Source organism: Planococcus citri, chromosome 4 (genome assembly GCF_950023065.1).
Source record: "Planococcus citri chromosome 4, ihPlaCitr1.1, whole genome shotgun sequence".
In the NCBI taxonomy this organism is placed as follows: Eukaryota; Metazoa; Arthropoda; class Insecta; order Hemiptera; family Pseudococcidae; genus Planococcus; species Planococcus citri.
In genome coordinates, this window is record NC_088680.1 from 12,076,597 (window position 1) to 12,088,819 (window position 12,223).

General features: G+C 34.2%; 1 protein-coding gene across 2 annotated transcripts in view; it reads right to left on the reverse strand.

Moving 5' to 3' along the window:
* Positions 1–1,724: 1,724 nt before the first annotated feature.
* LOC135845758 (transmembrane ascorbate-dependent reductase CYB561-like) overlaps positions 1,725–12,223 on the reverse strand; it is a 106,470-nt gene continuing 95,971 nt past the window's right edge. For both annotated transcript variants that reach the window (XM_065364581.1, XM_065364580.1), the window contains 4 exons: positions 6,606–6,806; positions 6,137–6,339; positions 2,897–3,051; positions 1,725–2,776 (listed from right to left, as the gene is read on the reverse strand). In XM_065364581.1, coding sequence (XP_065220653.1) covers positions 2,617–2,776; positions 2,897–3,051; positions 6,137–6,339; positions 6,606–6,806 — 719 coding nt within the window. In that variant the 3' untranslated portion in view covers positions 1,725–2,616. The remainder of the gene's footprint in view (positions 2,777–2,896; positions 3,052–6,136; positions 6,340–6,605; positions 6,807–12,223) is intronic.

Sequence of the window (12,223 nt, forward strand, 5' to 3'; positions counted from 1 at the left end):
GAGATCATGAGAATGCTGAGTGAACTTTATTTGTGTTTGTAATTGTAACGTTATCGTATCTTTGGGACATGGTTTTTTCCTTATGAGGCAGCATAAGGTTTTTTTTAGCCCAGTCTCAACAATACGCTTAATCGCGGTGGATGTGTCGTACCGTAAACTGGGGTAACATTGAAATCGCGGGGTAACATTGAAGGGTGCGGTTTTTCATCATATTATGCTCCATGGCGGTGGAACTATGAAGTATGGAACAATTCTGACACCGGGAATGGATAGAGTACACTTTGGCGATTATTTTTCCTATTTTATCATTTTCAACTAGTGGTTCCAACACCAGTGAAAAAGCAAGCGAAAAAAAGTGCTGTTTTTATCAATTTTAATTAACATGAAAAGCTTGGTGTCTGGAATTTTGAATTTTCAAAGAACGAGTCAAGTGACATTATAGATGTGTTGGTACATCTCCCGACTATAAATTAGCGCATTTGTTCATGTGCCAAAGTTGTTCCCTGAGGAGTAAAAAAATAATATTCAAACTGGGGTAACTTTGAAGTCTATAAAAAAATCATGAAATTTTGGTAAAATTGGACGAAAATGCATGAAAATGCTTGTAAACTTGTTAAAAACGATGTGAAAACTTGAAAAACAGCTCTAAAATCATTAAAAAATCATAAAATTGGATCCAATTGGCCAAAATGCATGAAAAATGCCTGAAAACTAGAAAAATTCCAAATTATCATTTTGGAGCACTCTTTCATAAATTCAATTGTGAATATGGATCATTTTGTAAGTACTTGACGCGTATAAAGTGACCAAAAAGTGAATACTTATGTTTTTGATAATTTTTGACCTTGATTGAAGCACATTTCAAGGGGTCTTCAAAGTTACCCCAAACGCTGGGTAACTTTGAAGGGCACTTCTTTTGGCTCTTGCGCTTGACAGGAAAAAGGTAGGCAACTTCTGTAACCGCCAAAACGTAGTGCTGACATAGCTTTATCAAAAGCACCACACACATTTCCCCTACCTCCGCCATTCATACCTCTAAACATAAAAAATACTGAAAAATCCTTCAATGTTACCCCAGTGTACGGTAGTGTAAAATATTACCTACCTATTATAAATATTTTCCTGCCTAAATGTGTGATTAAAAGTTCCAAAGTATTTTTGGTACAAATGGTGTTATTTATTGTATTCGTAAATGAAGTTTTTCACTTAAAATTCATCACTAACGTACTAAAAAAAAATCCCTGGTCCTTTTTCTTCTTTTTTTCCAGTTAAAATAGGTGCAATCAAAAAATCCATAAGCATTGTCAGTTGCGAATTATTCAATAAAATTAAAGGGAGGAAATACATATTTTTTACATAGACAACCATGTCCAAAAATCTGAAAGCAAAAATTATAGGTAATCAATCAAGCTACCAAGTACATAATTGACAAAATTGAAAAAAAATATACCTATAAGTATTTTTCAAATACATTGAAAAAAATTCAGAGCTGAGGTATCCAAAAAAAAAAACTTATTATTTTTAATCTTCACTCGCGCAAAATAATTTTTATTTTTGAACTGAAGAAAAAGACCTCTGACAAAATCGTAACGTCGTAAGTAGTTCATTTTCACCAGCAGGAGGGAATGCGGTAAAAAAACAACTAAAGTGAACCTATATGAAAAAATACACGAGGAATCCCAATTTAAAGTTCCTACCTACTTCTAAAAAAATACAAACAAAAATTACACACAAAAATAACGATTTATTCAAGATCAAAAAAAAAAAAAAAAAAAAAAAGGCAAAGATATAGAAAAAAAAAGTAATAAAAATGATCGAAAATCGGTGTAGGTATAAAACATAAAAAACGAAATAACTCGAAATAAAATATAAAATCAACACTACGGTTCTATATGTAGTAATATTCTCAAGGAATCATTAAATAATAATAATATGTAAAATATATCGCTTTGAATCTTCAATAACAAAAAAAGAAGAAAAAAAATACGAGAAGCTTTGTTTTCTTGTATTCACATCAATCTACTCAAACGATGTCAAACTTGAATTTTTTTCGAATACCTCAAGAAGAACAAAGGGAATGGAAAATTACAAATTGCATACGATAGGTACCTCATACAAAAAATATCGATATCACTCTCCTACACAAGCTCGCTTAGGCCACCCAATTCACAAAAAAAAAAAACGCCAGTCTGATTGGATCAGATTTTAATCTAAATGAATTCAGGCTTTTGAAAGATTTTCATCAAGTGGGATCAAGGTGTAAATCTAATAAGATTTAATTGGATCAGATTATGAATTCGTCATTTATTAAATCTAATCGAATCCAAATCTGCAGATCGGTTTGCATCGTTCCATTTTTTTTGGATAAAATTGGATCTAATTGAATTTATGTAGATCTAATTGGATCTCATTAGCGAATTTAATTTACCTAATTACTCGTGTGCAGATCCCATTCGATAAACGTTTTATTTAAATCTGGATTCTTGGTCCTTCTTCCATCTCAAACTACGTAATAATACATATAATGGTACATATCACAAGTGCAAAAGGGGATATTTAAAAAATAACTTAAACGTAAGGTAGGTTTAGTTATTAGGTGGGCTATCCATCCTCAAATTATTTATTCCGATCGGGTACAGTGTCTTCAAACCGAGGGTATCTCTTGTAATCCAAGTTAGACGAGATGTAAATGACAACGATACCGAAAAGAGTAAACAGAATACCACACATATTCAGCAAATTACCTTCGAATATCTTCTCACCGTATGCATTTTGTCTATGAAAAAAAAAAGCAAAAAATAGAAATTAGTTTTCTTAAACACCTCGTATGTATGATGAGTTGACATAGAGGTAGGTAAATCAAAAGATAAAAACCAGCCCCCATAATTTGACTTACAGCTTGAATATGGCTTTCTCGTTGATTCCAGTCACCGCACACATGATGGACAAAGCTAAGAGAACCTGGCCAGCGAATCTGTGGTAGGGCATCAATGTAGCTCGACTACTTGTTTGAATGCCCGGATAGAGGAACGCATACAATCCAGCGAACGCCTAAGCACAAAAAAAAGAGTCGAAATGATCATTGTCAAGCAAATGACAATAAGAATAATTCACATCTCTCCCCACTGATCCTCTGAGACAACATTTTACTTGAAGGGGACGTCCTAAGCAACATTTTAAAGCAAACTTGCCAAAAAAAAGTTGGCCTTACTAACAAAATGGCGGCTATTTTGATTGACAGGTCAGCCGAAATCGCAGATTTTGCTTTTCAACATAGGACTCGAACGAAATTTTTGGATTTTCACTAACCTTGATCGAAAGAGCATGCAAAAATTCATCATCAGCCAAAATTTCAAGTGCTAAAGTGCATTTTATGATTTTTCGAGAATTTTTAAAAATCAAATTTGAGCCAAAAATGAGAAAAAAATCAAAATTTTATCAAATTGACCTAGGAAGCTAAAATTTGAGATATACCCTATTTTTGACCTTCCAAATCGATTGGAAATAGTTTGAAGCCGTTTTGAACAATTTTGGAGCCTCCAGCGATTTTTTGAAAATTCTTGGAGCCTCCAGTAGATTTTTGAACCTTTGAAATTTGCACAAAATGTCGTCAAATGCAGTTGGAAAAACGAAATTTATTCAGTTAACTAATTTCAGTACCCTATGAAGTCGATTGCAGGTAGATTTCAACTCGTTTTGGAGCCTCCAGCAACTTTTTGAAAATTACTGAAGTCTGCAGTAAACTTTTCAAAACTGGAAATTCTCACAAAATTTTATCAAATGAAGGTGTAAAGCCGAAATTTACTCTGCAAACTAATTTCAATACATTATGAAGTCGACTACAGGTGGTTTGAAAGTCGCTGGAGGCTCCAAAATAACATGAGCTCACCTGTAGTTGACCATATAGTGAGTTTAAATTGGAGTGCAGAATAAATTATAATTTGGATATATAACTCTGTTTGGTAAAATTTTATGGAAATTTCAAGCATGGAAAAATCTGCTGGAGGCTCCAGTAATTTCCAAAAAGTCACTGGAGGCTCCAAAACAACTTGAAATCTACCAGCAGTTGACTTCATAGGGTACTGTAATCAGTTTCCAGACCAACAGCATTTGATTAAACTTTGTGGAAACTTCATATTTTAAAAATCTGCTGGAGGCTCCAAAATGACTTGATCTCACCTGCAATGGACTTCATAGCGTGCTTAAATTGCAAAGGAGGGTAAATTTTGGATTTCTAGCTCTGTTTGGTAAAATTTTATGGAAATTTTGAGCAGTAAAAAATCTGCTGGAGGCTCCAGTAATTTCCAAAGAGTCACTGGAGGCTCCAAAACAACTTGAAATCTACCTGCAGTTGACCTCATAGAGAATCGATCGGCTTACTAACTGCATTTGATGAAACATTATGGTAATTTCATGTTTTAAAAATCTGCTGGAGGCTCCAAAATGACTTGAGCTCATCTGTAGTCCACTTCACAGCGTGTTTAAATTGGAGTGCAGGGTGAATTTTGAATTTACAACTCTATTTGGTAAAATTTTATGGAAATTTCGAGCATGGAAAAATCTCCTGGAGGCTCCAGTAATTTCCAAAAAGCCACTGGAGGCTCCAAAATGACTTGCGCTCGCCTGTAGTCGACATCACAGCGTGTTTAAATTGGAGTGCAAAATTAATTTTTGATTTAAAGCTCTGTCGGGTAAAATTTTATGGAAATTTCGAGCATTAAAAAATCTGCTGGAGGCTCCAGTAATTTCCAAAGAGTCACTGGAGGCTCCAAAACGACTTGAAATCTACTTAAAGTCGACTTCATAGAATATCGATCGGGTTTTCAACTACATTCGATGAAATTTTGTGGGAATTTCAAGTTTAGAAAATCTGCTGGAGGCTCCAGTAATTTCCAAAAAGTCGCTGGAGGCTCCAAAATGGCTTAAACTCGCAAGAAATTTACTTGATAGCGTGTTTAAGTTGCAGTGCTGCGTGAATTTTGGATTTTCATTTTCATTCGATGAAATTTTGTGGAAAGTTCCAGGTTCAAAAATCTGCTGGAGGCTCCAGAACTGCTGAAAACGGTTTGAATCCGTTTACAGTCAATTAAGCAGGTCAAAAATAGGTCATATCCCAAATTTCAGCTTTCTGAGTCAATTTGATACAATATTGATTTTTTTAATGAAAATTTCGAGCATTAAAAAATCTGCTGGAGGCTCCAGTAATTTCCAAAGAGTCACTGGAGGCTCCAAAATAGCTTGTAATCTACCTAAAGTCGACTTCGTAGAGTTTCCATCGGCTTTCCAAATACATTCGATAAAATTTTGTAGAAATTTCAAGTTTCAAAAATCTGCTGGAGGCTCCAGTAATTTCCAAAAAGTCGCTGGAGGCTCCAAAATGGCTTAAACTCGCAAGAAATTTACTTGATAGCGTGTTTAAGTTGCAGTGCTGCGTGAATTTTGGATTTCCATTTTCATTCGATGAAATTTTGTAGAAAGTTCCAGGTTCAAAAATCTGCTGCGGGCTCCAGAACTGCTCAAAACGGTTTGAACTCGTTTACAATCGATTTAGCAGGTCAAAAATAGGGCATATCCCAAATTTCAGCTTTCTGGGCCAATTTAGTAAGATTTTGATTTTTTTTCATTTTTGGCTTTTTGATTTTTACAAGTAAAATTGAAAAATGCAGAAATTTTAGCTGCTGATGAATTTTGGCATGCTGGTCTTCCTATTGGCATATGCCGGACTATTATCATCATGATTCATGGTCAGAATATGTGAAATATCTACGTAGGTAACGTTAAGGTCTTTAAAAGTACACTTCCGTGTCTGGTATTAGGATAGAAGGTGGTGTTATTCAGACAATAATTCAAAATCGGTATCATAGATTGTATTTTAGTAGTTCTTAGAATCGTTCCGCATAATGCACATGTATCCACAGCCCATTGACCAACCGCAAGAAATTATTTACTCAACAGACCGCCACAACAACAACAACGACCCACAAAACCTTGGTCAGCAATCAGCATGATAAGATGATGGAACATTGACAGTGAGTGTTGTGTAGGGAACTAGGGACTTGGTTTAATAGGTAGGTATTGGTTTGGGTGTAAAACTGACTATATGAAATGTACACACAGACGTAAAAATGTAAGTTACCTGCGCAATGTACACAACCAAGGTAAGCATTCCGATCCAACTATGCATCGTGTATAAATCGGGAATATTGGCTTTAGCGTGGAAATTGAACGCCGCCCATACGCCAATTACCGCTAATACACAATTGACCCCTTTGACAGAAGCGTGAATCAACTTGAGAGTATTTTTCGGTAAATTACGTAATATTCGAAACGTAAGAATTCCTGCGAAATAAATAAAAAAATGTAATTAGCGCTGGTACGTCGTTATTTAATTTACTTTTCGTACGTCTCTTCTTCTGTATAGTTATAGTCAAGTCAACACGTGTGACCAAGATTTGGCCAGAAAATGAGTAGGTTTGTGTAATAAGGTAAGTACCTCTATGCCTATTTAAATTTTTTTAACGTGGTACTCGCGAATGTACGAGTAAGTACATAAGTATGGCGTGTGTGCTGATAACTGACATGTGACGAGTCCATAGTTCACTTACCACTTCCGGTCAAGTAAATGAAGCTGATGCTTAATAGGATCGGGTGCCAGTTGAACACATTTCGGACGGTGAATCCTAAGCCTCCGGCGTAGTTGAAGGTCCAGTAGATGATTAATAATACGGGCAGTAGACCCAAAATAAGAGCTAGGACTAGTAACGGAATGAATCCTTTTAGGTTTTCTTTGGCGTTCGGATCGTCATCTGGAATCGAAATGAAAAGAATTGAAGTGCCCATAGAGATATATTTTACACGATTGAGTAGAAAAGTGCATAAGAAATGAAGTTGGTTAAGAGGTTGCGAAAAATTTCAGTATTTTGGCAATTTTTCATCATTTTATGAAGAGAATCGTTCACGAACGAATCATTTTAAATTTCTTTGTTTTCACCACCTGAGAATTTTACTCTAAACAAAAAAAAAATTGAATCATGATTCAAAGAACGAGATTGCTCATATGAAAAAAATCAATAGTTTTGTGAGAATCATTCGTTCAATTGAATCGGGCAGGAAAAAAATATGAATCATAAGAACGAGATTGCTGGTATGAAAAAATAAATAGTTTTGTGTGAATCATTCGTTCAATTGAATAGGACAGAAGAACATGCAAAAAACGATGAAACGAATCACACCGTTCAAAAATTCGTTCGCGAACGATTCATAATTTTAGTTTCCTAAAATCCATAAAATGAAGAAATTAAAATTAAGTTAAACTTATGTAAGTACTTCAATTTAGAAATTGGAATTAATAAAAATCCATTGTGTGAGTTTAGTCTTCCAAACGTGATTCACAGTGCTCAAAAATGATTATAAGATTGAGTCGTTCTAGAACGATTCATTCAGCAAAATAATTTCAATTGTTTTTGAAATTTTACATTCTTGTTAAACTATTAAAAGAAGGAAAAATGTGAAAAATTGGAAAGAACGAGACTGCCCTTGTAGCTGATGATGATTTTTTTTTCAAAAATAATTCGTTCATTCACATCCCCTCCCCTTGTAACCCCCCCAAATGATCAACCAATTAATTCATCTATTACACCTCCACCATTCAAGTCGTTCCTGAACGAATCACTAATCATTAAAACAAACGAAACAGAAAACTTCATCGTTTGAAAAATTATTTCAAAAATAAGACGTCTATTCGAACGATTCATTGTTGAGAATGATTTTTGTAGTCCATGAAATTCGATCTCGATGACTTTCATTTCGCAAGTCGAGTAAAATTAAAAAAAAAAAAAAAAAAAAAAAAAATCGATCATATTACGAAGAACGAAATTGCCCTTATCTTAAATGAGTAATCGTTCGCGAATCATTCGTTCAATTGAACTAAAAACTAAAATCAAAAAAAAATCAGCTCATCAGCTGTGCCAGTCGTTCAGGAACAATCATCAACACCGAGTCGTTCTCGAACGATTCATGATTTGGAATCACATCTTTTATTGATTTTAAATTTAGTTCAATGACTTCTATATTTCCAACCGAGTGAAATTCAATATTCATAACACTACAAAAAACGAGACAGACGCTCCTAATATCTTCTCAACTCAACTATGCCATAATGCCATTTAATCATTCGTTCTATTGCTTTATCAGAAACTGTTCATGAACGATTCATTCGTTCACTTCTAATTCTAATGAAAACCAAAAAGTTTGAAAATCGACATTTGATATACATACAAGTATATAAGTCGTTCTCGAACGATTCATTGCTTAGAACGATTCGGTTCAGTAAAGAACGAGATCACCCATATGCACCAATCACCAAATGACCAATCGTTCGCGAATCATTTGTTCAATTAAACTGAAGAAAACTCGTTTCAATCAATCGACCATTGAAATTCAAGTCGTTCCAGAACAAATCACTCACATACAGACACATCTTTAAAATTTAGTCGTTCTCGAAACGATTCATTGAACAGAATCGCTCATTATTAGTTTCCAATTCCGATAATCTTCATGCTCCAAGGAAAAAAAAAATCAAATCACAATTCACAAAGCAAAGAACGATACCTACTCACTAAAAACGTATTCAATGAGTTATTCAATATCTGCTCAACGGTCAGTGAATCATTCGTTCCATTACTTATGTATTATCTTAGATATTATGAACTTGAACGAATGACCGAAAAAGTTATTCTTGCCAGTTTCACAAATCCTTCATGAACGAATCAATTATTCCAACACATATCACTTGAAAAATCATTCCAAAAATGAGTCGTTCGCGAACGATTCGTACGGGAGAAGTCTTAGCATCAAAAACGTTTCCATAAACGAGACCATTTAATATTGTGTAGTCCTAACTCTCGGCACATTCACTACAGGAAAAAAAACTAAAAAGAATCATTTTAGAAAAAGGAACGATATTGCCCATCCGGCAGATGTGAAAATTTCAATTGTTATTTTTGAAGCAAAATCAAAACACTGGCTTTTTTTCAAGTACTAGGAATACCTCAAAAATTGAAATCGTTCGCGAACGATTCACTAGGCATCAAAACTTACTCAGATATAAAAACAGGTTGTTCAAAAAATCAAGTCCATGATTGTCAAATGGTTCATTTTTTTGAATAGATTTTCTGATTGTCATATTTTATTGGTCAAATTGCTATTTTTTTCTCATATCGTTTGGTAAATTTTCAGCCACCCCCCCCCCAACCCATCACAAAAACCTTCTACTTTCGTTCCTGTCAGTTTGACTTTTTTTTTTGCAAAATTAAACAAAAATCAATTGCGCAACACAGCATTCAAATATCCAAACCTGAGAAAAAACATTAGGAGGAAGATTCTGAAGGAGAGGGGATAAAAGTTTGAGGGCTCCATTTCCGACCCAGTCCGCTCCAGGTCAGACAGTTTAATTCCGGCAAAGTGAGTCATACATAAAAAAAAGACAACAACAACATCAATGTAAAAATTGAAAAGGAATCGTCCAAAAAAGAACGACATTGCCCATTCGAAATCAGATGTATTTTAATCGAATATCCAAGTCGATTAAATCAAACAAACAAATTGAAAATAAAACAAATTTTATACATAAAAAATCAATCTGTTTCTGCACAATCTGTCTAAGAAATTCTCCTCCAATGTTACCAACGAGCATTAAATTTTGAATTTTGATCAAAGATAATGAATGATATGAAGGAAATTACCTCAAGTTATTTGAAAAACAATTGAAAAAATGGGGAAAACCCTTTCACAGCGTCATTTATCGAGCGAGTAATTTATTCGTGAGCTAATCTAATACTTGTAGCAAAACATGAAGATATTTTTATAGGTGTGTAATCTAGGTACTAGGTACATATTTTATGGAAGCCACTATCGCTGTTGGTGATTCATCTAATCTGATTTATATATTCTGATTCGTGAGCTATTGTAATAAATTCTGTCATCGGTTTTTCGAATTCGCGTTATCTTTCATGTTTCATAGACTTGAATCATTACAATAGTTACCTATGTGAATTTTAAAATCAGTAGGTAGATCCCCCCCCCTAATCAATACAAGAAAAGAATGTGTGAAAAGATCCAACTCTCCGTTCTATCAGTGGCACAATTTAGAAAATTTGCCCCGTTTTTGAAATTCCTTGATTTTTTTTTCCTTTCTTGAAGTCATTTAGACCAGTAGGTCTAGGTACCTACCTGAACATTTTGCAAATCTAAGTGCATTGTGGGTCATTCTACGTCGAATGGACCAAGAAGTGGTAGGTGGGTTCGGCGATTTTTTTGAAATTTTTCCTGTGGAAAGATCTTCTGAAGGGATGATCAATGGCGCAAATCGCAGCCCTCTAGCCCATTTTTAACGGCAGCCAGGGGGTGTCAAACTTTTCAGTAAACCTAAAATATCATCCAATTCAGCAGTGGATTACTCGATAACCGCGATACCTACCAAAATGAAACTTTTTCCCATAGTTAGGGGTTTTGAAAAGCTTTTTGGTGATATCATAAAAATCAGTGTTGCCACTTTTTTTCGTACAAAAAATTAGCTCAAAAAGTTTCAAAACGTAGTTTTCATATCGTTCCGACTCTCAAAAATTCTGAAAAAAATATATTATGGACAACTGTTCATGCTGAACAACATATTAAAAAATTGGGGTGGTAACTTGTCGCAAAGTCAATTTAAAAAAATTTCAATTTTGCAAAAAAATGAGATTTTTTGATTTTAAATATGAAACAAAGTTTTTATTGGTAAAGTTGACTCATTTGACCCCTATTTTTACGTATCTGTTGAAAAAGTTGAAAACCCCCTTTCAATCGATAAAAATGAACTCATCACAAAAAAATCAAAATTTGAAAAAATTCAATTTTCAATTCCAAACATCAAAAAAAGTTTAGATTTATTCAGTTGTCTTATTGTGACCTCTTTCTGACGTATTTCATGAAAAAGCTTATAAAAATCACACTCACAGCAAGAAAATTAAAATTTGTTTATTTTTTGAATTTTTTCGAATTTTGATTTTTTGTGATGAGTTAATTTCACCGAGTGAAGGGGGTTTTTCAACTTTTTCAACAGATACGTAAAAATAGGGGTCAAATGAGTCAACTTTACCAATCAAAACTTTGTTTCATATTCTAAATCAAAAAATCTCATTTTTTTGCAAACTTAAAATTTTTTTAAATCGACTTTGCGACAAGTTACCATCCCAATTTTTTAATATGTTGTTCAGCATGAACAGTTGCCCATAATATATTTTTTTCAGAATTTTTGAGAGTCGGAACAATATGAAAACTGTACGTTTTAAAACTTTTTGAGCTAATTTTTTGTGTGAAAAAAGTGGCAACACTGATTTTTATGATATCACCAAAAAGCCTTTCAAAATCCCTAACTATGGGAAAAAGTTCCATTTTGGTAAGTATCGCGATTATCGAGTAATCCGCTGCTGAAATGGATGATATTTTTAGGTTCACTGAAAACTTTGACACCCCCTGGCTGGCGTTAAAAATGGACCAGAGGGCTGCGATTTGCGCCATTGGTCATCCCTTCGAAAGGTCTTTCCACAGGAAAAATTTCAAAAAAATCGCCGAACCCACCTACCACTTCTTGGTCCAATTGACGTGGAATGACCCTTGTGCAATACCCTCCTTCCCCTCCTGCTCCCCCCCTAAGTGTCATTCATAAATATTTATTAGCTAAATTCATTTCAATTCTAGCATCGTTTGTTTATAGCTTTACATATTTGTAAATACACATTTTTTCATTTTCGACTTCAAAATTCACATTTACGAACACTAGACGAAACGCCCAAGATAAGGTACCTAGAAAAAAAAGAGAAGGCCACATAACATTGCACTTACTACAAGTTCCAAATAATTCATACAAAATAACACCTCTAAATATTTAAAAACGATACGGATAATTTCAAACGATGACGTCATGTTCATTCCGAAATAACACAAACGAGTACATTAAATAAGTAAAATGTACGTAAACCATGAATGATAAATATACCCTGCCCTGCTCCCCGTACCCTGGTTTGGCTCCTAACTTCAAAAACCGACCAATGTACATCATCTGGAAAATGTAAAATGTATAATCGATCGATTGGTACGATAAAAAATGCATATTAATAACGAGGATATGCTCTCGAATGCAGGCAGAGAACTTCATGAGGTCTTGACGCTTCATCGAAATTAT